The sequence below is a fragment of the Rattus norvegicus genome, chromosome 7 (assembly GCF_021556685.1).
Source record: "Rattus norvegicus strain SHRSP/BbbUtx chromosome 7, alternate assembly SHRSP_T2T, whole genome shotgun sequence".
Lineage (NCBI taxonomy): Eukaryota > Metazoa > Chordata > Mammalia > Rodentia > Muridae > Rattus > Rattus norvegicus.
The window spans coordinates 65,577,114-65,601,937 of NC_141540.1; the positions used below are offsets into that span (position 1 = coordinate 65,577,114).

The 24,824-nt window shown below is 43.8% G+C and overlaps 1 protein-coding gene across 1 annotated transcript in view; it reads right to left on the reverse strand.

Moving 5' to 3' along the window:
• Positions 1–11,114: 11,114 nt before the first annotated feature.
• Positions 11,115–24,824, reverse strand: part of Hmga2 (high mobility group AT-hook 2) — a 114,646-nt gene continuing 100,936 nt past the window's right edge. Inside the window, exons 4-5 of the mRNA NM_032070.2 lie at positions 22,685–22,714; positions 11,115–11,225 (exon numbers count right to left, since the gene is read on the reverse strand). Coding sequence (NP_114459.1) covers positions 11,181–11,225; positions 22,685–22,714 — 75 coding nt within the window. The 3' untranslated portion in view covers positions 11,115–11,180. The remainder of the gene's footprint in view (positions 11,226–22,684; positions 22,715–24,824) is intronic.

Genomic DNA, 24,824 nt, shown 5'->3' on the forward strand with positions numbered 1-24,824 from the left:
TCCCCCCTAGAAAGCCACACGGTCCACATGGCTATTCTGCACTCTTCTCAGCTCCTGGCACACTGCACTAGCGTGTCACCTCATGGACCTACAGCCAACACCACGTGTTTACTGTTTCCATTTTGTATGGACACAGAGGCTGGACCGGGAGGTATTTTTGAAATAGTCTAGAGGCCTTTCACGTTTGACGTCTGTTAGCTATGATTTCAGAGAATGGCTCCAGCAGTCCCAGCTCCTTCTCATACAATGCACGCTGCTCTGGGTAGAGCGTCCTGGGGTTACCACCGAACCCAGGTGAGTTTCTTCGTACCTTCCTTTCCTGATTTCCCTGCAGCCATTCAGGATGTTATCTCAGCTCTCTGAGTCTTTTCACACTCTGTCTGCACATTATTCCTCCTGGCAAGACTCTTAGCCTGCTTGTTTAGAGCAGTGTCAACAACATGCTGTGTGTGATATTCTTGATTCTCCTAGTTACAGGTTGTTCCTTCTTGGAAAGTATTTTCTTGTTGTCTGTAATATCATCCTTCTTTGAAAGTGTCTTAGAGTTTCTGCAGCTGAGATTAGAACACCTCGACCAAAAGCAACATTGTAAGGAAAGAGTGTATTACATTGTATACTTCCACACTGCACTCCATCATCAAAGGACAGCAGGGTAGGGAACTGGAGGTCAGAGCTGACAAAGAGGTCATGGAGGGGTGCTGCTTACTGGCTTGCTCTCTAAGGCTTGCTCAGCCTGCTTTCCTATAGCACTCAGGACAACCAGTCCAGGGGGTGACACTGCCCACAGTAAGCTGGGCCCTCTCATTCCAATCAAGGAAATGCACCCTAGTTTGCCTACAGCCCAATCTGTTGGGGGCATTGATTCACCTGAGATTTCCCTTTTCCAAAGTGACTCCAATTTATGTTGGGCTGATGTAGAACTAGGCAGTACAGAGATTCTCTTCTGAGAGGTCAGAAGGACAACTTCATGGGTTGTAAATGGCATAGACAACATACAAAGGTAAGTGTCCTCTTTCTGTTTGCTATTTTGTCGAATTTACTGTTGGATGGCAGCCCCGGTTTTGTTACTGCTAGAGTGTGGGTCAGTGCCTGGCACATAGTGGGTGTTCATCTAACACTTACTGTGTGAGGAAACACATGGGTGAAAGTCACTGCCACTACAGAATGGTCCTGCTTTAGCTTTTGTTGATGATCCCTGAGAAAGAATCCCAAGCAACCAGACCCTCTGCTAGATCAGCAGCTGGCAAGGCTGTAATGTAAACGAGTGCAGCCATTATGGAGAGAATGAGCTTCCTCAGAATACTTGCAGCGGGCCACCTTAGGGTCCATTTGGTTCACCGTAGGCACTTATTAAATGAACTGAGATCCAGCATTCAAGGGACATTTGCCATCGCATGCTTATTACAGCATTGTTCCTGATAGCCAAGGTATAGAATCAGGCTAGGTGTCCACTGAAGAGACAAGATGCATCACATATACACAGTGAAATATTATTCAGCCACAGGAAAAGTGGGAAGAAAGGAGCTGAAGATAGAAATTAGACCCAGCAAGACAAACGTCCCATGCTCTCACTTACGTAAAGAGTACCAAAAGTCAGCCTCAAAGGGCATAAAACAGGTCAGACTCTGGTAAAGGTGTGCCCAGAACTCCCAAAGGATAGAGAGGGGATATTTAATGGCCACTGAGTTGTAATTGGGTAGGATGTGTATATCAAGGGGAGCTATGGCTGACAAAAAGATATTTAGAGTATTTCCAAATAGTAGAGAGGATTTGGGATAGTCTCAACATACATAAAAACTGATGTATGTATGACAAGACAGATCTCCCAACTACTTGGTCTGATCATTATGGGGTATGTGTGCTGAAATGCCACCCATAAACATGAACATATATTGTGTGGCCATCAAAACAAATGAAAAGATGGATTGTTTGCACTCAAGAAAGGGCTAATGAGCTAAAAATATTGACCTCAATCAGGACGTTAGAGGGGAACCAAAGCAAGAAGGCTATGCCTATTTCCTTCTTCCCATGGGAAATGACCATTTCCTAAGTTCTCCTGTTCCAGGGACTTCCTAGGTAAAACGAGAATGTGCCATGTAATTGTATAGCCCCAGGAAAGAAGAAAGTGAAATGCTTTTTAAACGGCTTGTGCCCAAATGCCTGTTTGTCATGCCTTGACATGCAAGTGGGGGAAGTTGTCACAGTGGGGGAAGTTGTCACAGTGGGGGAAGTCGTCACATTTTCCCATTTCTTTGGAATCTGGAGTAACAGTCAAAGGAGTCTCCAGAAGGAAGCAGAAATCGCAACAGTTGGGTCATCTGAACCATAAAACAAGACAGACAGGATTTTACCTGCACCATTAGACCTGGAAAGATGAGACCCTGTGAGCCCTTGAGGGAAATGCTGTTCATTTACGATTTCTTTTGAAAGAAATCAGTGAAGCCTTAGATATATCTTTGAACCACTTCAGATATGCCCCATAATTCCTAACACGCATTGGTGGTTGTTTCGATTTTGGGTATGTTGTGATTTTTCGATGCCACTTCCTCTTCTACTCATGAACTGTGTGTAGGACCAGGAGTCAGAACCAACAAAGGTAATGGAGGCTTGGATGTGGCAGTGAGGTTGAAGATGAACCAGAAACATTTTTAAGGGTTTTTGAATGTCCTGAAGCTGCGAGTACGACATCAGTTGGGCAGTCAGGACAGTGTGTTTTAGGAGTTTGGATAAGCAGCACATTTTCACTAACTAGTTGAATTGCAGGTTTTATTTTTCATGACAGTATTAAATTGGCCAGGGAGTCAGCCACACATAATGGCTTTATGGCTGAACACATCCCGTTGTAATAAATAATAGTCATGTATCAGCCTGCCTAGGGCCTGATTTAAGAGACAAGGCCGAAGGGAACTCTATCCAGTGTATGGGCTTGGAGACTAAGCTGGAGGTGAAGAACTAAGCTGGAGGTGAAGGAATAAGACCCTAGGCTCTGGGGAACAAGGTGAATCCTGCAGCCAGCACGCTTGCTGCAATGGGATCACGCACTGGGTTTGTCACAGCATGATTTTCTTCTTGTGCGTAGGGCTGGTTTCTCAATGGGCTATTCATTCAGGTTACACTGCTCCATAATGCAACTGAAGATTTCCATGGGGTCACACTAGGGGGTGGGGTGTGTGTGTGTGTGTGTGTGTGTGTGTGTGTGTGTGTGTGTGTGTGTGTGTGTGTGTAGATTAGGGAGGCTGTTCTTTCACTGGTTCCCCAAGAAACCAACTTTGAAAACTTGAATTTTAGCTCAAAGAGGATAGGGTTAAGCTAGAGATGGGCATCCAAGAAAGGTTGATGGCAGAGTTTGCCCAGGAAGAGACACTTTTCTTCCTCCTCCTCCTCCCCCTCCCCTCTTCCTCCTCCTCCTCCTCTTCTATGTTTTCTTTCTCCTCCCTGTTTGTATCAAGCATTCTATTATTCCTTATGAAAGGGGCCCCAGGATCCTTAGTATCCCATTGGTAACCCAAGGCAGGCTAAGTTTGGTGAGGGAGTACGGGACAGGTCAGGGTAATTAGGTGGTCTAAAGAATGCAAGGGAAGGACAAAGCCTGGCTGAGTAAGAGCAGCTAATCAGACTGCACTAGGGGTTAATGGGAGCTAAATGCTACCAGCCAGGAAGAGGGGGAACTCCCAGAACCCAGATACTGAAATATGATAATGATGATACACAGCAAAGTCAGAGTCAGGTAGTCAGGAGATAGGGGAGTCAGAACTGAACAGTGCCTCCTCATTATCAGGGACCCCAAGAGCTGTTACAGTTGGGGAGGCAATTGGCAGTTTGCTGAGTTTGGCAGGGATGACTTTTTGTAGTGTTCAGTTCCAATGAGTTCATAAGTACAAACCACACAGGGGAAAAAAGACCGTGTACATATAATTAATGACTTCTGTCCCTGCAGTGTGCAAGTTAAATAAATGACATTTGGAAAAACATATATGTTCTTATGGTGATTTCTAGATGTCTCTACTTATCATGGTCAATAATGACAAAGAGTAAGAGGGAAAGGTTAGCTTACATAGGAACCAGGAGGCTAACAAATACCAGACAATACTTACACCAAACTTTTAGAAGCATTTTACTTGCATTGACTTATCTAATTTACAAGACTAACATTTGATGTTGTCATGTGTAAAGGGGTGATTTGACCAGGTGATTTGGTCTAATCATGATCAAAGGTGATGATTCGACTTCAGTCACCGCCTTTGTTTTGTTTTCTGAGACAGGTTTTTCTCTGTAGCCCCGACTGTCCTGGAACTCCGGGCTATACACCAGGCTGACCTCTGATTCAAAGATCTACCTTCCTCTGCCCCCTGATGGTTTTTGAAAGGCGTTGAATCATGGGCATTTCATTATTAATGTTGTCCTTGTTCGGAGTATGTCTTGGCACAATGACATCTCATGACAACTCCTCAACTTCAGATTCCTCCAAGACCTGACTGACCAGCTCAGCAGAGCAGCCAGTACGGATGCAACATGGCCGGACAGGATTTGAGATCCTAAGTAGTTCAGAAAAACACATGGCATGTAAAAGACTCCTGTTTCCTCCCTGGGTTCTCAGGGGCAGCAGCCACCGCTGGGTCTCTACCCCTTCAACTGCCATGGTAGTTTTCTTTGAAGGGAGCTTTCTCCGTGATCTGGGTGGGGTCTGGTGGTTCACTGTTTTTGAGAGTTTTTCATGTTTCCAAGAATGTATGTTTTAATCTAAGACAAATGCAGCTATGGGACAGGCAGAACATTAGTGAGAAAATAAATAGGTGACCAGATGAGAGTTAAAAAGAGGAGGGTGGAGAGATGGCTAGGTCACAGGGGCTTGGCCCCACCCTTGGTCACATGCATTCAGCTTCGATCTTGGTTAAATTCAGAGGAATGAACTGGGGCCCTGGGAAGGCTGGTAAGACAAAAGCTCGGTTGTTATGAATGGGGAGGTGGAAGCTGCTCATGTCTGTACTGAGTCAAACTCAGAGGAGTAAGACAAGCCTGCAGCTATCAACTGGACACAGAGGGGCTCTGCTCACTTGACCTGAGGTGTTCTCTCAGAGGTCATAACTAGGGAGAACAGACGCATGCCTGGCTTAGAATGGATGGAGTCTTGAGTGCAGAGGCTCACATCTACATCAGATTGTAAAACTTACAGACAGCTAAAGGAAGGCAGGAGCTGTAACTTCTGCCTTGACTCTGGTCATCTATCTGCATAACACAGATCAGAATGATCTTGACTAAAGGGCTTCTTGCTCATTTTGAAGCCAGACTTCCTCCATCTCAAGAGCAATTGCTCAAGGATAGCTTCACTTAGTCTTCCTCAGTAAGCAGCCATGCCGTACAAATGAACCCTGAAAAGCAGCTCATCCCTTGTCCTGGTCTCTTCTCTTGGGCTTCTTAATCTCCCAGGTCTATTTAGTTTTATTATCGTCTGGTTTGCATCCTAGGCACCCATTGGGTGAAGTACTACTGATTTTTCTTGTTGTTTTGGTTCTGTTTTTATTTTTTCTTGTATGTCTAAACCACCTACCATTCCTGAGTTCACCAGATAGTTGAGTGCCGTTGGCTCTATTAAAAAAGACACCTCCTCCCTACACCTCTCCCACTAGGTGAATGGTACATTGGCTGTAAGTCATTGTCTATGCTGACCTGGGAATTTTGGGGTGGGGACCTTGCATTCTTTTCTGAGAGGGCTAGGGACAATTTTTTCCTGATGGGGAGTACAGGATGCAACCATCTGCAGGTTGTCAGAATACCCTCAGTCGCCTTGGAATCCACTCGTTGATCCGTGATTTCTGACACCATGAGCAAGGGTAGTCTCCCTTACCTTTATTGCCCCAAATGAGATCAAGTGCATACAAGGACTCACTGTTGGCTGATTTCTTTAGGACATGACCTTGGAATTTACAGATTAAAAACTTGAGTTCCTTCCATATATCCATCATAAATGTGTTTTCATTGTCTGAAGGTAATTCTTTAATTGAAAGACACTATTTCAGAGGTCAGTTACTAAGCCTTGCCTCTGGAATAAAAACACTTATCCTCATCTGGAGATGATATCTTCTTCCATTCTCTAGCTGCAAAGCAATGATTCTCTCTTCATTTGTTGTAAAGTAGTTGCCTGTTATGTGCTTCAAAAATGAGGAATGTACCTTGCCCAGTCTCTACTTCGGGGCTGAACTAATGGTAAATGTAAGCCCTCTAGAAAGAATGGCTTCCATCCTCTGAATGTTTAAAACTTCCCTGCGGTTTGCCTGACGTTTTCATATATGGTCTGTACTGTAACTATTCCTACATCTACACGACGCTCCCAGTTATGTACTGAAGCAATACCTCTTGGCCTGGGACCTAATACGTTTGGGAACTCCCTAAATATTAGCTGTGAGAATGAATCAGTGAACGAAGGGTTGCGTCTGATTTTTTAAAAAAGAAAATCTCAACAAGAGATGTCTTAGATGAACTGCATTCTTAGAAACAACCTTCCCTTTGAAGGAGCTGAATGAGAACTGTGGCTGGATCTCCAACCAGAGACGTTAGCTTTCTGAAAAGCCTGGGACACAGAGATGACTTTGTGTTTCGTGGAATCATTCTGGTTCTGTTGGTCTGGTAATGGTTTCTATAGAATTACAAAAACTGTTGTGGAGAACTTCTATGGCTTTTTTTTTTTTTTCTTTTTTTCGGAGCTGGGGACCAAACCCAGGGCCTTGCGGTTGCTAGGCAAGCGCTCTACCACTGAGCTAAATTTCCAACCCCACTTCCGTGGCTTTTGTTTATTATTTATGTCACTAACCCTCTGTGTGTTTTCTCACACATATTCCCAAATGTTACTTCATGGACAGCTGGCTTGCTGGTTCCTTTTTTCTTTTACTACTATTATTATTACTATTACTATTACTATTACTACGACTACTATTACTATTATTATTATTGTCTACTACTACTACTACTATTATTATTACTATTATTATTATTAGGTTGAGTGGGTGGAGGTATGGTATGCATATGCTATTGTATAAGTGTGTGCACATGGGTGAAAGTATCTATGTCCATGTGCAAGCACAGAGGCCCATGGCAGATGCCAGGGGTCTTCGCTTTGTTACCTTCCACCATATTCTTAACTTACTCTATTTAAACATTACAAATTATGTTCTGTTGGCATATATATCAGCGTACTACTTGCATACCTGGTGCACAAAAAGGCCAGAAAATGATATTAGATCTCTTAGAACTGGAGTTGTAGGTGATTGTGAGCCACCATGTGGGTGCTGGAAATTGAATCCAGCTCTTCTGAAAGAGAAGCCAGCCAGTTCTGCTAAGCTCTGACCCATCTCTCCAGCCCCTCCACATTATTTTGTGACTGGCTTTCTCAATGAACTTGAAGCCCACTGATTTGGGTAGGCTGGCTGACCCATGAGCTTTAGGGATTGGCCTATTTCTCTGCCCCTACCTTTAACCCTCAGACTGGGTTTACAGGCATACACGACTATGCTCAGCTTTTTAAAAGCTAATTTTTAAAATTCTACGTGTGTGTTTCCTGCATATATGTATGTGTACCACATGCATGCCTGGAGCCAGAGGCCAGAAAACAGTACTGGATCCCCCAGAATTGAAGTTACAGATGGTTGTAAGCTACCATATGGGTTCTGGAAAATGAATCCAGGTCCTATGTAAGAACAACAAGGGCTTTTAACTGCTGAGCCATTTCTCCAGCCCAAGGGTTCAGCTTTTCATGTGGTTTCTGGGGATTCAAACTCAGGCCCTTGTGCTTAAGAGGCCGACATTTTACTGACTGAGTCATCTCCCTGGTCCCACACTGTTTCTTTACACAAATGTTGAAGGCACTTCTCCTAAGACTGTGCGGTTTTAAATTACATCCTGTTCTTCCTTTACATTCCTTCTCAGCTAGTTTTTGTGGAATTCAACAGCAGACCAACCCAGGTAAGCTCAGGCGTGCGGTGCTGTGAGAGAACTACACTTTAAAGCACAGTCCATGTCAACATGTGCCCGCAGGCCGTAGTACATTCCAGGGTAGACCAGATGGACTGAACGCCTCCCCTCTTGTTTTGACCCAACTTTATTATTTACTTAATGGAGGTGAGACAAAGACTAGGAATCCGCACACACACACACACACGGGGACCACAGAGGCTGTTATGTTTATTGTGCAGACAGTGATAATCCACTAGAGCAGTATTGCCACAAGCAAGCCGTCAAAGTACAATCATAGACAGCAATTCTACACAAGGAATAGAGAATAAAGGCAGAGGGCGTACAAAGGAACGGGGAGAAAGTCGGCTGCAGTTAATCGTCTTGGTAAGTTTCTCCTGCAAACATACTTAACTTGCAGAAACGGTAGAGAAGTCAGATGTCCAGTCTTACTTAGCCGTGACCAACAACAGTAAAAAACAGTCTTATAAAATTTATCTCCCACAAAAATAAACTATATATATAAAAATTTTATGATGTTCTCACTGTTCCATTGGACACAAGCCTTTTTTTTTTCTTTTTTTTCTTTTCTTTTTTTTCAGTATGAAAAATGAGGTATACTGGGACTTAAGAGGTAGTAGTGTGTTTTGATTGTACAACATACAGGAAATAAAGAATAACTTCATCAGAGATGGATATCGCTCGGTGTGCCAAGTCTGGCCGGCATGAGAAACTGATTCAGTTTTTATGAGCTGGCCAAAATGAACTTTCTGAAAGGCCCATCCAAAGATATGGAATGGGAATCCGATTCCTATAAGCCACTGTGTGTTTGCTTATTTAATGCGCAGTTAACAGTCATGTTGAGCTTTAATCTCTCCGTAGCTCCTTTGGCGACTCACGACAGTGAGCAACCTGCCAGTTTCAGAGCGGTATGTGGCCTTTGAAATGACCTCCCTGAAAACAGCTGGAAGAGACATGGTTGTTTGTTTGTTTCATTTGGCTTCAGTATTAAAAGTCATACTGACACAAGCCACTATGAGAGACTACCTCCTGGCCCAGTGGGTAACACCATGGAAAAGCCAGCACACTTACTAGGAGAGAAAGGCATAGAACTCTACACAAGAAGCGTTCAAAATAAATCTGCTCAAGACATTTTACAAAAACCACATTGTGTAAAATACATGAAAAATATCTGTCAAGCATATTCTTATAGGCAACTAATCTTAAAAACCTATTTTCTTTTTTGATTGCATTAGGCAAAAGGCTGAGCTGGTTGTAGTTTACCTACAAAGTTTCAAGTTTCTTTGAAGGTTGGCTTGATTTTTAATTCATTTATTTTTTGAAAAATAAGTATGTAAAATTGTTTCTATCAAGTGTCTTTTACAAAAAATAGTTTTGATGAGGGAGAGAAGAGGTGAAGTTTGAGCTCTTTCAAACACTGGGGAAGGAAATCAAAGAGCGTTATAAACTACAAGTTTGTTCCTTTTGAAGTGTGGAGGTAGGTCCTTGCAAATCACTAAGTCCATTTTTGAGGTACAGACTTGGAGACTTATATTTGAACAGATGTGTTGTGTGTGTGTGTGTGTGTGTGTGTGTGTGTGTGTGTGTGTGTGTGTGTATGTGTGTGTGTGTCTGTGTGTATGTGATACAATGTAGTGTCACTGAAGAAAATTATCCTTAAGAACCTAGGAGCAACTTGATTCAAAACTGTTTCAAATTAATGTAGCAATCTAGCAGGGAAGCTGCCACAAGCATTTGTAACATTTTAATTTAAAAAAAAATCATAGAAACATGCATAGCCACACTGAGACAGAGTAAGGGCACTTGTTTGACAAGAATGACAGAGAACTGTGGGTGGCTGAGATGCTGACCGAGAAAGGTTTGTGTTATTGTTTCCTCTCTCTCTCGCAGGGCTTGTGTCTAGCAGCGTGTAACAAGTGCAGGACTGTAAATTCACGGTAGCATTCAGAGGTAGTATTGAGTAGTGAGGGTTATTGCATCTCTGGCTAAAAGTGCAGCGTGAATGCAGAGATGGCTGACCGAACCAAGGCAACACACCTCGGCCAGCCATCTTATGTCAAAATGAAAGGAGTTACTTGGAGTAACACACAGGCTTCATTTGAGGTAAGTGGTACTGCGGTCTTTCACGGACACTGGTACACAATGGAGAACAGAGAATATAGAGAGGAGAGAGGGAAGGGAGGAGAGAGGGAGACAGCAACAGCGGGTGGGAGTCATTTTTTTCTTTCTAAAAATAGTGTCCTTTATGTAGCCAAAGAAATTTGTTTTCACTCCTCCCACATCATCACTAGGGTGAGTTCATCAGGTACTGTACCTTTCCGTTCAATTCCGAAAGAGAATCATTTTACTCCCCTAGTTATCTTGGAGGCTTTGAGACTGACAAGTGTCATCTGTTGCTAAGTGGCTTTCGGCTGTGTAGATCTCCCGAGGAGGGAAAGAGAGCTTGTGGGCTTATCACTCCTGCTGATGTATGTGAGTCCATAAACATAGGAGTCAACATTTATTATTTGTTTACTTCCCTTTTTGGAAAAAAAAAAACAAAAACAAAAACGAGAGTAACCTATTCTGGTTTGCTAGCTGTATGAAAAGAGATACCAGCATTTTGTCTCATTTAGAATAAAAAAGAAAAAAATCATCAAGTAAGTGTCTACAAGATTATACGCAAAGGAGAGTAGTGTCTAGTCCTCATCTTTGGTGTCCTAAGCAGAAGATTTTTCTATGATCAAGGTGGGGGTGGCATCTGAGTGGGCACAGAGTCACATACAATGCTTTTCTTATACGAATTACCCCGGTCACCAGGGTGCCGGTTCAGGGTTTGCATGTAGTGACTGATTAAGCCCACCCCAGAGGTTTTCTTCAACCACACGCCCTTGCTTATCAGATCCGCAAACTATTAGTAAGTTAAGGGAAAAGAAAACAGTCATTAAAAGTTGCATTGTTAAACTGTGTCCCCCGTGTTTACAGCAGTTTTTCACTAAACCTGGGACTGTGAAGGGATTACAAAGTGATTAATATAGTCCTTCTCAAGGTTATGTGATTTCTCCCGCCCCGCCCCCGCCCCCGCCCCTTACCCCGCCCCGCCCCTGCCCCGCCCATGCCCCAACCCCGCAGAAAGTGGAAAGACCGTGGCAGTAAAGAATAAGTGGTCACTGCAGTGTCTTCTCCCTTCGAAAGATCAAACTGATGCTGAGGTAGAAATTGAATGTCGGCGCCCCCTAATCTTCCTCTGCGGACTCTTGCGAGGATGTCTCTTCAGTCTCCTGCAACACATGGAGGGCAGGTGGGTTAGGCTTTGCTCCTGGGCCAATGCTTTCCCGAGTACCACTCCTGCACCCGCCTCCACCATGCGGTGCTTGCTTAAGCATAACATGGTGGCAGCATTGCCTGACCTCTATTCCCAGACCCCTGACCCACGTCATTGAGGAATCAAGGGGTCGTCTTTTTCCAGGGTTGCTTTTAGTCACTGTTGACTTAAGGCATCATGGTTGCTGGTCAGCAAATTCAATTGTTTGCAGTCAGGAGACTGTGGGATCCCCGGAGGCTTTACTCACCAAGAAAGAGATTTATTTTTTTCCCCCATGGCGTGCCACAGTCATCGGGTTTTTAAAAATTGTTATAACTGCTCTATATAATGGTGTAAAGTAAAGTAAATCCACCCACCAGATGCTGGTAATGGTAGCTGACACTGTTTGGGTGTTTGCTAGATGTGTTTCTTAGTGCACAGACAAGCACATACCCAAGGTTACAAGGCACGTAGGGGCAGGTTTAGGTCAAACAGGGCTGAAGTAGAACTTCTCAACAGAGACTGTGGGAGAGCGACAGCAGACCCACCCTGCAAGCACATTGCTTCTGAGAGCCATTTCCTTATTTTCACATTTATTAAAGCACATTTGGAGGCAACGGGCTAAGTTTGACATAACTGTTCAATCTCAATATTAAATCCGTCAACATCAGGCAAACATTTAACGGTGGGCCAGCCAAGCAGAGAAAACCTAATATATATGTTTTCTCAGGGCCTCTCCTCCATATAAATCTAACTCAACCCCACCCCCTCCCTCTCATTCCTTATGGCTCTGGAATTTGCCGGGGTTCCGCAAGCTGGTGTGAGCTACAAAGTTCTTTTAACTTTTGCTTATTTAACAAACCTGCAGTACCTTTCAGGACATGGGCGGTAAGGAGGAGATAATAAACATCTCCGATAAAGAGTGTCATTAGTGGGAGGATGATTTTTATCAAACGCTGCTGGCTGTGTCCAAAGACAGCATGTGAAAAAGATCTGGGAGAGAGGTAAACATTTACTCCGGCAGCCAACGGAGCCCCTTTAAGAATGGCCAGCTTACAACAGCCTTCATACTTTAATAGATTTGATTTTCCACATGGCTTCATTTTGTCTGGGTGGCTAACTGACACAATTTATACCCTGCTTCCTTTCCCAGGTCACTACAGTATACCACTCAGTAAAGCATGCCTCAGAGCCTGTCTGTACTACACAACCAAACTTCCATTCATTAGTGTCTGAAACACTTCAGCTGTGAAGGGGCTCCTAAATGTTACCATGTGTGACTCTTCTCCCAACACATAGCAAGCAGGAGAGGAGAAGCCCTTACGGCAGGCTGCTCATGCCCTCCCGTGAATGAGAGCACACACACACACACACACACACACACACACACACACACAGGCATGCACACATGCAAACATGGGCATGTGCACGTGCAAACACACACACACACACACACACACACACACACACACACACACACACACACACACACACACAGAGTCATGGAGCCTCTATTCTGGTCTTGCCCCACAGCCCACGGCTTCCTCTAAGTCCTTCACAAGAGATTTCAAAGATTTACAGAGAGAGCTGTAAATCCTGGGAATAAACACACATACAAATGAATGGATTACAGCTTCAGAAACAGAACCACAGCAGCATCCAGTCACGGGAGTTCACACTGGCTTTGTTTAGTCTGCTTTTGGTTTTGTGGGAAATGTGGAACGCATGAAGCTACCTCCCTTCTCCTCCCAGGCCCGCCAAACTGTAGGCTTCACGTCTTGACGAGGCAACAGGCCATGACCCCGAGATTCTCTGTGGCGTCCCGGTTAGAGAGGAGGACATAGCTCAATCAAAGCCACGGGCAGACGAAGGAGAGATGCAGATCGGCCATCCTATGACCCTGTCTTTTCACTCAGTATTTAAATCCCGGAAAAGCTGTTTGGCAGGCACCCTCTCTGTTCTCTCCCAAAGGACTCCCTTTAGGCTGTTCCTCGGGAAGCAACCACAGCAGAGGAGTGGGTAGCTGGGTTGCACCTCACCCTGCACACACAGTGAGCAGCTTTAATAGGATGAAGTCAAGCTGAAAACCCCTCTGGGCGAAGCTGTGATTATTCAGTTTCTATGAGCTTGATATTCCTCTATTGGGAGGGAACTAGTAATTTCTCAGGCTATGAACTTATGGGAGACCTTGCGCCCGGTGGAATGTGGCCAGCTTGGTGTGAGGTTCTCAGAAACCTTGCTGGGTGTGAGTGCCTGAAAATCCCAACAGTCAGTCCCCTTAGATACACCTCAGCCCCAAGGGACAGCCCCTCGTTTCTTTTGCTTAGCAGTTTTTAACACAACACGGAGGGAGAGTAGTTTTATTTATGTGTCTTTCCGCTGACCTTGAAATCTGCTTTTAACTATCAATTAGGACCGGGAACTTAACAAGGAGCTCAGGGTTGGGAAATCTCACTCCACTGAAGGCTGGGTGGCCATGTGGCTCTCATATGTATGGCACGGCCGGTTTCTCAAAGGCTTAGTGAGTGGAGAGCTCATTTCTCGGCACAGCCTTGGCCTGGCCTCCCTCCAAAACAAGGCAAGGTTGGCCAAGAGGGTGATGCTGGTAGGGCGGGTGGCACTTCCCAACTCCACCAACCTCCGTTCTTACATTCCTTAAGCGACCTGGATTTTCGCCCGTGTGGTGTGTGGTTCCACCACCCAAACCCCCACCCCCACTCCAGGGTGTAAGCAACTAACAGAAGGAAAAAAAATCCTGTTGGGTACAAAGATACGATTGAGAAACTGACTCTAGTCCTGTTCTACCAGACTTAACCCAGGGTTCCTGGGCTGTGCAAGGAACTGTCAGAAACAAGGGGTATCTGGGATAAGTGACTGTCTCTGTTGTCTCCCTGGAAGGAATGATATCGCCGCCACAGAGATCAGCCTGTAGTGGAAGAGACCTTGCAAACTTGGTGGCAGGTGACATTATGAATCTCTGTGTTATGTGTGGTAAGGGGGATAAAAATCATGGAAGTTCACACTGGCTGTAATAAACCTTTGTATATTTTTCTTTTCTTTTTTCTTTCTGTTTTTGAGCAGGGTTTCTCTGTGTAGCCTTGACTGTCCTGGAACTCACTCTGTAGACCAGGCTGGCCTCAAACTCAGTGCTGGGATTAAAGGCATGTACCACCACCACACAGCTGTGTTCTCTCTCTCTCTCTCTCTCTCTCTCTCTCTCTCTCTCCTCCTCCTCCTCCTCCTCCTCCTCCTCCTCCTCTTCCTCCTCCCTCCCTCCCTCTCTCCCCCTCCCTTCCTTCCTTCTTTCCTTCCTTCCTGTTTTTTTTTTCTTCTTTTTTTCGGAGCTGGGGACCGAACCCAGGGCCTTGTGCTTGCTAGGCAAGCGCTCTACCGCTGAGCTCAGTCCCCAACCCCCCTTCCTGTTTTTTAAGATTTATTTTCAGACGCACCAGATTAGGGCATCAAACCCATTACAGATGGGTGTGAGCTACCACAGAACAAGATGGATATTGTATTTCCTGGTCTCCTACAATGAAAATAAGACATCGATCATGTGACCGCCTAGTGCTACAGGTAGCATCTGTGGAGAGTGACAACTAAGATTGGCCTTCCTTATATGAAACATGTCATGGTTGTTGGGATTTGAACTCAGGACCTCTGGAAGAGCAGCCGGTGCTCCTAACCACTGAGCCATCTCTCCAGCCCGTATGTCCTTTCATATTTAAAAGAATTCTGCCAGTTTTTCATCATTTGATGCCACAGACTAGAAGTGCTTCTGTGATTTAAGGTGTCTCCCCAACCAGCACACAGAGTGAAGGGCCACTACAGTGAAATAACATTCTCCAACACACTGCATTCATGAGTGTTTGAGGCCCGTCTTCTAAGAACAGAAACAAAGGGTCCCCTCCCCAGCAGCCAAGGCCAGACACCAATCTTCACAGCGCTATCCGAAGGACCCAGAAGATTACAGTCAGGTTGTTCTACTTTTTTCCTCCTCTTGTCCTATAATTTGACTCAAAATGGACTGGGGCTTTGTGACGTCATGAAAAGTGATTATTTCCTCCAACTAGGAACACTTGAAGGCATGTTTTAAAAACAGGCAAAATAAAACATATATATATATATATATATATATATATATATATATATATATATATAACCTGAGGGGGTGTTAGTGGAAATGCTGAGAGGGGAATAAATGTTTTAAAATAAGATTTGCAAAGATGGGCTATTTATTATACTATATTGTAAGTATTATTTATTATCTTTGTTCATGCCACACAGATATAACAGTATACAACAATCAGGGCCACCTCGTGTCTGCCACCTCCACTCAGCGAAGTTGCTTTTGAGGGCTTATGTGGGCAGGTTTCATGTAAAGAAGGCCAATCTTCCTTGTTGGGCATCAAAGAGAGGAGAAACTTTCCGTCCTGCAAAGGCTGAACCCATCCTGCCACCCCAGTGTAGGGGAATGTCAGGGTGGGGGAGAGAGGATAACATTTGAAATGTAAATAAAAAATATTCAAAAAGAAAAAAGTAAAAAAAGAAGGCTGATCTTAGATCTTAGATGTCACTGACCACACATGCTAACCATGGCACTAGGTGGCCATATAATCGATGTTGTATTTTCATTGTGGGAGACCAGCAAGGACAATATCCATCTTGTTGTTTTGTATGGTTCTATGGCAGAAGTGCGACAAGCACACGAGTAAATGTCCTATTGGACAAAGGTGTAGAATGTTGGCCATTAACCCAGTCATCCATTCTGTGTTTGCTTCTATACCTGTGAATAGTAGAGTCTTTAGAGGAGAAGGAGGGGGAAGGAGAAGGAAGGGAAGAGGAGGAGGGGGAAGGAGAAGGGAAGGGGAAGAGGGGGAGGGGGATGAGGAAGAGGGAGAAGGAAAAGGAAAAAGAAAAGAAAAAGAAAAAAACCTCAACTGTTGTTAAATAATTCTCCACGGAGAAGAGAAAAAGATGTACAAAGTTCTTAAAGAGCAATGTTTTTGTGATTCTGAGCATGGAATCTAGGACCCTGCACTCTATTTCCAGTTTCTCCTTTTCACTTTTGATTTTGAGACAAGGCCTGGATAAGTTGCTCAGGCTGGTCTGTAGCCCAGGCAGGCCCACCTCCTACTCAGGGAACTCCAGGCCTGCTCCATGAAGCCAGGAGTAAAATGCACCAATGTTTGTCTTGACATAGTTCTCCATGGAACTAGTCCTACCACAGATGTAGCACTGGTCTCTGGGATACCAAGGATTTTTGTCCTGGGATTCAAGGATGTGTTCTCTCAATCTTGAGTTAGAGCTCACAACTTTCACTCAGAGAAATCATTTCACGTACAAACTGCTCAGAAATTTCAGGATCCGCAATTCCTGAGGACCATGGATTCTGCCAAACTTTCCATTCTTAGGACAACAGCCTTGGAGAAATAACTGAAGATGTGGCCAAAGGTGTTTAAAAAGAGCATTCGAGAAAAACCGCCAAAATCACCCATCGCCTTATTTTAATGCAAAGTAATTTAAAATATGGTTCAGGTGAAGTCTGACTAAAGACTGGAGTGCAGACTTGCCCATTGCTGGCACAAGCCAGAACCCTTCTTTCCCTTTTTGCTTTATATAAAACTCTGCCCGGCTGCTGTATTTCCTGTTATGCAGCAGAACATTTCCTGAACATTAGTGACAACTGTACTGTTTTCTATTATGCTGAGTGCACACACACATGCACCAGTCTACACATGCACTGACAGCCAGAGGTCAGTGGCTCTTTGCTACTCTGCCTTTTGTAAGAATCTCTAATAACATATGTCTCCTGTGGCTATAACCAGCAGGCTACAGTGTCCACGGCATTTTGGTGAGTTCTCAGGATCTGAACTCTGGACCTGACATTTGTGAGCTTAGCACTTTAGCCACTAAATCCTCTCCCCAGGTTTGTCCTGGGTTTTGACTCTTTGAATGAAAATACTAAAAATACCAATAATTGTAGTAGACTAAGAAGTAAGTATTCAGCAGACATTTGAGGGTTCAGCCACCCTTTCCTGCCGGATAGCCCATTCTATTCGATCATGGAGGACCAGTTCACAAAGGCCGGTCTTGACGGCTCCTTACTCTTTGCTCTGTATTTAATGTGGGTTGGCAAGTGTGGACAATAATTTAGATATGTGATAACTACTTGAATTTGATCCAGCTTACGTCAAGGTGTAGGATGACCCTCTCCCATGTGAGCAGGAGGACTGGATAGCACTGCTCTTTCGTGGGTAGGCTAATTCATACAGTTAGAAAGCTGAACTAAAGGACAACAACAAAGCAAATCTCTCAAGTCCAGAAACACTGAATTCGGCTTTCAGAGTTTTGGGAATTGCACCCATTGAGCACCCTTGCCCTCTGTTGAAGAGCTACTGCTCTATCTGTGAGCAACCCCAGCCTAGCAGCAGCTGGCCTTACCTGTCACTGCTCCTTCACTCGACTGTGGGCTAAGCTAATCACCGCTTCTGTTGAGGGTTAATGATCACGATCATTTTCCTGTGCCCCCTCTGCCCTTTACCGTCCCCCACTGCCATGCCCCTGAGCTGGGCTACACACTGGTTTTAGCCTCCCTCTCTCCTTTTCCCTTGACCTTTGCAGTGCCAGGGGTCAGAGGGGAAGTCAAAAGAAGTTCTTTCCCATATAACAGAACACTGACACTCAAGGAAGTCTTTGATAGGTTCCTTCGTGTTTGCCGCTCGGTACCAAACATTTATTGGTCCACAAAATGTTTTGCCAGCCTGGAGGAATGTGAGCAGGGGGGTAAATCAGTCAGCGCTCTTTATGACTGAGGTGGATAAATCACAGGCTCCCATGTGAGCTGGCTGGTGACTGTAAGTCTGATTTATTATGAATCATTTATTGCATTTTTGGCCAAGGTACTATGTAGAAGGTGAGCAGGGGTGAGAATGACCTCGTCCTCCCTCCTCGGCTGTCTAGACTAAAAGTGCCCAGTAAAGATGCCTTCTTTGAGAAGGATACGCTGGCTGCAATTTATCAGCTCGCTTGCCCCCAAATGAAACCTCTCATTTTGCTCCAAACAATGTGTAGGTTGTCTGCAATGTAAACACCCTTGAAAACCACCCTTGAAGTTTCTGCGAAAACATTCAACATCTTGGAAGGGGTGGGGTGCCACAGGACAACCGAGGTTTCCTCAGAGTCCCTTGTGTCCCTGCTGCACACCAGGTGTGGAAGATCTCCACAGGTAAGACATCTGTTGTGAAGCAGAGTACTTGGTTTCAAGTCACTCAGAAGCTGAAACGTTTTCAATTCTCTTGGTGGCAAGTTGAGAAAAGAATGCTTATTCCTGTTTTAATAACTCGGGGGATGCTTTCAAAAGGACAGTGTGCATTGGACATTGGACACAGAAGGAATGTTGGGAGAATTTAAACAAAACAGCACAAAGAGCTTCTGATTCAGTGCATTAAAATAGGGACTTTGAGAAACAACAGAACATAGACAAGCTAGCAGAACATTTTAAGAAGGCAGAGTTAAAAAGAAATGAGAAAAAAAGTTCCGCTGGTCAATAATAACTTGAAGGGGGAAAAAAAAACCCTATCACCTTTTCCTTCTAAAACAAGTTTCAATGTACATGGTGAGGACTTACTTCAGATTGCTGAAAAATTTGCTGATTTCTAATTAGCTAGTTTCTATTTATTGCTTATTTTATGACTTTAAAGTACAGAGCAGAGCTTCTGGTAAGCCTTGTTTTCTGTGGTTTGTGAACTTAAAGGGGGTCACTGTGAACACTGCAGGCTGACCTAACCCTTTAGACCAGAAGGGATGAGCTCCCGCCCAAAAGAATTGTGGGACAGACTTAAGGTTTGCAACTCACGGCACCTGGTGCATTTTCCAAACTGAACCCCCGGCATAATAGAGCTTGCTGTGAACTTTTCTAAACACGTGTGCTTACTAATACAAACACAGATGCCGAGACTTAGCATCGTGCTGAACCTGCCCCCTCAGAATGACCTTATGGTGCTTGCTATCCCAGGGAGCTCAAGCATCTTTACCACAGAGCCTCTGTAGTCCAATATTCATGTGACGTTCGTATAAGGCTTTCATCTCAATTAAAGGATTTAGCAATTGCTATACAATTCCCCTGATTTAAAAAAAAATCTTATTTTTTTTTAAAATTTGAAACATTTTAAAAACATGCAATTAGAACACAAGCTAAAAGGGGGGCATTTTTGAATTAAAGCTATTAAAAATGTTTTAAATGTAAATCATGAGATACGAGAGCTTAGCAGCCAAAGATGGGTTGAAGATAATATCTTCCTTTGGTATTTACATAATTATGCATTTCTCATGCTTTCCTTGAGAATCAGGGAACAGTAATTGTTATCGGGCCTTTTTTTTTTTTCCTAGATGGATACATAGGACAAAGCCCAGGGATGGCCAGAAGGAAACACTCAAGTCACATGCGTGGCTATCTCTCTGTATTACATGTGACGGACTTAATTGTGCTAATTGTCAGAAGCTCAAAGCATGCACCTGAGTCAGTGCACTGTCCCAGGGACAGGCCATCTGGGAGGGCATTCTTGAAAGAAACGGAAAGGGAAGGGAGTCTTTAGCTCTGTAAAATTTACATTATCCTCCATGAACTCCCATGTAGTACCAGTGTTTACATAACTCATCCCTGTGCCTCACTCGAGACAATATAAATTAGGTAGTCCAGTGAGCTGTGCTCTCCTCCCTGCTAATGCTGTCGGAGCCGCTTTCCTTTAAAGGGAAAATTTGAACGAAGTCTGTAAGACAGCCAGACAGATCAGTGATGGCCATTGCCTCCCTGTGACGTCTTTCAGAGTCAGATTCCTGGGGAGCGCATGTGTGTGCGTGTGCGTGTGTGTGTGTGATTTCACTTATATTATCCTTGGCGCTTTAAAGCCCAACTTATACTCCTTTACAGACACACATTAATGATTCCTACTTGCGGTGCATATGCATCTATTATTTTGCTATATATATGTGTATGTTATATATATACAAAATAATATATAGCAAGTATACTATTCTTTACCATATACTATATTCTATTCTATACTATATATACTGTATACTATGTACTATCTACTACATATAGTATGTTTAACATATAACACTCTCTCCCTCTCTCTCTCTCTCTATATATATATGCACACATACATACATACATATACAGTCTACACTATAATACTCCACCATTGCACATGACTTTCATCTCACCTCTAATGTCTCCTTTTGTGTCTCTACTTTCCCTCACTCATGACTTTACATGTGCATTGACACTCTGCAGACATTTGCTCATTGAACAGGAGTTCAAACATCTCGCCATGGTTTTTTTGTTGTTCTTTTTTCACTGAGCATCTTCATTCTCGGAAGTCCATCAGGATCACATAGAGGGCTCATAGAAAATATTCATGCAAAGGCCTTCAAACTGAGTCAGACAGAATGGATGGTGTGCATGGCCAGTGCTTGCTGGTGTTTTGAGACACGTTCTCTAGGAAAACGGTGGTCTGGATAGGAGGCCTATGTCAATTTCTGTGGCATAAAGGCTCTCACATAGAGAAACACAGGATTCCAAAGAGATGCCCACAACTGACTCAGGGTTTAGGTGTTGAGCGTATGTATGAATTGCTCCTTAGCACGGCTGCAGTCGTCACCTCAGCTCTGCATTTTGCAGTTCTACTAAAGCACTGCTTTTTGTTCAATGCGTCCTCTCTACCATACCAAGAGCAGACTTGGGATCAATGCTTGCAAACCACAGAAGTCATTAATCTCTAGATCTCAGTGAGATGCTGAAGCCTGTGGCATCCTCTGACTCAAATATATATAGCCCTAGCCATTCCCTTCTCTGAATTTCTTCCTGATGAAGGATAGGAGGTTATCCTATCGGATCGAGCATTTATTCACATTTTATATAGTTAAATACTGCGTAAAGACACTGAATATTTTTAGTACTGCTCCAACCATGCTGGGCTTTAGGTTTGGGACAACAAAGTGATTTTTGATGCTGCTGTTCTATCAATAACAATGCATAGGTATTTGAAAAGTTTAGCTTTTCCCAAGCAATAGTTTCAGACAGGAGTATGTACGTTAGGGCTGCCTGCATGAAGTAAAGCAACATTCTTTCAAGAGAAAGCTTTCTAGGGAAACCAACATTTCTCTAGCGGTTTTTAATTATGTGAAGGAAGTCTACACAACTAGTTGAAAGAGAACCTCGTGACTCACGGCTACTGAGTGACTTACATTAATAGGTTCTACCTACATGCCCTAAATGTCTGTTCAAATCCAAACAGGAAGAAAACACCTGGCCTCCTTTTGTTCCTGATGCTGAGAGTCGAAAGCACAGGACCCCACAAATGCTCTGCAAAACGCTACCATTGGGTTATATCCCAACCCAGGACAGGCGCTCTTATACGTTCTTTGTTTATATCCTGGGAAATTGTGATTAATTTATACATCGGTTATATCTTAAGTATTTATTTCTTCAACAAATATGAAATTCTATCTATGCTTCTATACATACACTGCAGTGTGGACGAGAAACTCCAAGCCTGTGATCCAAAAGAACTAAGGGTACTTTTAATTCAATATTACCGAGTTGTGACTTTTTTAAAAAGCAAGACTTAAGAGTTCTGGAATAGGGGACATTAATTTCCAGCTGATCATCCCCACTGGAGGCATTCTAGGATATCAAATACTACAGAACGATTCAGCGATCAGCCATTTTCAGGCAAACATTAAGAGTCACTTACAACCTAGTAAGTTATGTATCAAGTCAAAGGGTTACAGACACAATAAGGGGAAAGGACAAAACTCAGCAGTTAAGAATTGGTAAAGCAACCTCATCACAGTCGTGCATGGTTTTATAATCCCAGCGCTTGAGAGGGAGAGGCAGGAGGATCTCTTGAGTTTGAGGCCAGCCTGGTCTACAGACTGAGTTCCAGGACTCAGGACTACGTAGAAAGACCTTATCTCAAAACAGACAACAAACAGAAAGAATTGGTAAATCATACAATAAACTGAAATGTTGACTTACAGCCCCCACGTGATTTTATTTTGCACGTTACCAATGCTTCTTTTACACCAAAGACCCTGGTGTTTTGCTATTGTTCTTATTTCCATTTATCCACAAGCAAACATGGCTGCCCTGACGTGCTAGTGGACTCGGAGGCCGGAACTCACCTTATCAGGTTTGGCAGGAAGTGTCTTAACCAGCTGCGTTAGCTCACTGGCCCTGTCTGGGGTTTGTAATAATATAATCTCAGACCGTATTATCTTCCTGGCTCTGAAGGCTACAACAAGTGCTCAGTACTTTTTTGACATTGACACACTCAAAATAAGAAAACGCTAACTAAAGGCTTGGAAGCCTTTCTCCATATGCATTTTACTTGAGTTCTTTTGGGAGAAAAGTCATAAGGGATCATGTCTTACCTGAGCAGGCTTCTGAACAATTTGTTGTGGCTGAGGGAGAAAACAAACAAAAGAAGTGTTATGGTTTACAAGGAATCACAGGGAGGGCAAAACCTGAGTCCTCACCCACACCTTCAGTGTGGCTGTGGATCTGCAAAGCAAAGGAGAGAATTCAACATTCAGAAAGTTCATCTAAGTTACAGAGCCTTTTCTCGTAATCTCCACTTGTGAAGGAGTGACAGTCCAGGCACTTTAATACTCGTACTGGAGTAGGCTTGCTATAGGAATAACTCGGTTTTTAGTCTGCTATCATAGAACTAGAAGATCCAGAAGACTCTTTGCCAAGGCCATTCATTTAAAGAGGTTAATTCAGGAATCTTTGCTACCCAACAGGTATATAATCAGCATCGCAACCTAATTTTAGAACATTCTTATTTTCCATAAAAGAAACTTTATATCTATTTGTGACCACTCCATTAGGGCTGTCCACCTTCCTAGTCAATTTACCCTGAGCCTAATTTACCATCAATCTGCCTTCTGTTACCCAAATTAGCGTGTTTCAGACATTTCATATTGTAAGAATCATGCGACAGGTTCTTGTGTGTCCTCTCCTCTCCCCTCCACTTCCTCTCCCCTCCTCTGCCCTCCCCACCTCCTCCACCTCTCCCTTTCCTTCTCCCTCTCATTTAGTTTCCAAGTGAGGAGAGTAAGTCATATGGTAATATCCGAGATGACTAGTCTTAACTGGATTTACAATCTCCATGGAAATACACCCCTGGGTATGTCTGTGAATGTGTTTCCAAAAAGGGTTAGCTGAAGAGAGAAGACCAACCCTGAAAGTGGCAGCACCATCCCACTGTCTGTGTTCCGGACTGAATGAAACAGGAGCAAGGAAGTTGGGCAACCAGGCTCACCTCTCTCTGCTTCCAGAGTGAGTAATGTCAGCTGCCTCAGGCTCCTGCTGCCCTTGCTTCCCACCATGATGGACTGTGTATCCTCGAACTGTAAGCCCAACCACATCTTTTCTATCTTTCGTAACCAAATTGGGAAAATAACTCCCATGGTGTGAGTAGTTAATTGTTTTGTATGCCAAGTAGTACTTTTATATTTTACCTATCTGGTGTGTATTTGGGCTGTCTCCACTTCTTGGCTACTATCAGCATCTCCTATGAGCTTTTAAACATGCTTTACTGTGGTATGTTTTCATTACTATGGATAACCTAGGGGTGGTACTGCTGAGTGACAGTGGCAACACTCTAACCCCCACCTGATTTGAGCAGCCGCCAGATGGGTTTCCAAAGCAGGCACACTGTTTTATAGACCCACCAGTGGCGTAGGGGAGTTCTAACTTTTTCCACATATGTGTCAGCACCTGTTACTGTCTGTCATTCTTACTCTCGACCCCCAACTGGAAAGTTAAATGCCATTGCTTCAGTTTGAATTTCCTTTACCCTAAATTACAGGAAGCATCTTCCATGTGTTTACTAGTCATCCATTTAGCTTATGTAAAGAAATGTGTATTCAAAGGCTTCGCTCATTAAAAAAAAAAAAAAAACATCTTTTTTCAACATTGAGACCTGTGCTGGTTAGTTTTAGGTCAATTTGACACAGGTTAGAGTCATTTGAGAGAGGTGGAAACCTCATTTGAGAAAATGCCTCCATGATATCAGGCTATAGGCAAGCCTGTTGATCATTTTCTTAATCTGTGTTTGTTGGGGAAGGACCCAGCCCATTGTGGGTGGTGCCATGCCTGGTGGTCCTGGGTTCTATAAGAAAGCAGGCCAAGGAAGCCATGGGGAGCAAGCCAGTAGGCAGCACCCCTCCATGACCTCTGCATCAGCTCCTGCCTTTAGGTTCCTGCTCTGTTTGAGTTCCTGTCCTGGCTTCCTTCAGTGATGAAATGTGCTGTGGATGTGTGAACTGAATAAACCCTTCCCTCCCCAGCTTGCTTTTGGTCATGGAGCTTTGTCACAGCAGTAGAGACCCTGACAAGACAAGTCCCAAGGGTTCTTCTGATGCTCTGGGTATGGGCCTTTCTCAGATCCATAGTTTGCAAACACTTTCTCCTCCTATGTGGATCCATCTGCCTTTGTGACAGTGTCCTATGAATATCTATTCTCATATCTATGTCACTGTATCACTCTTCTCTTGAGTGAAGCTT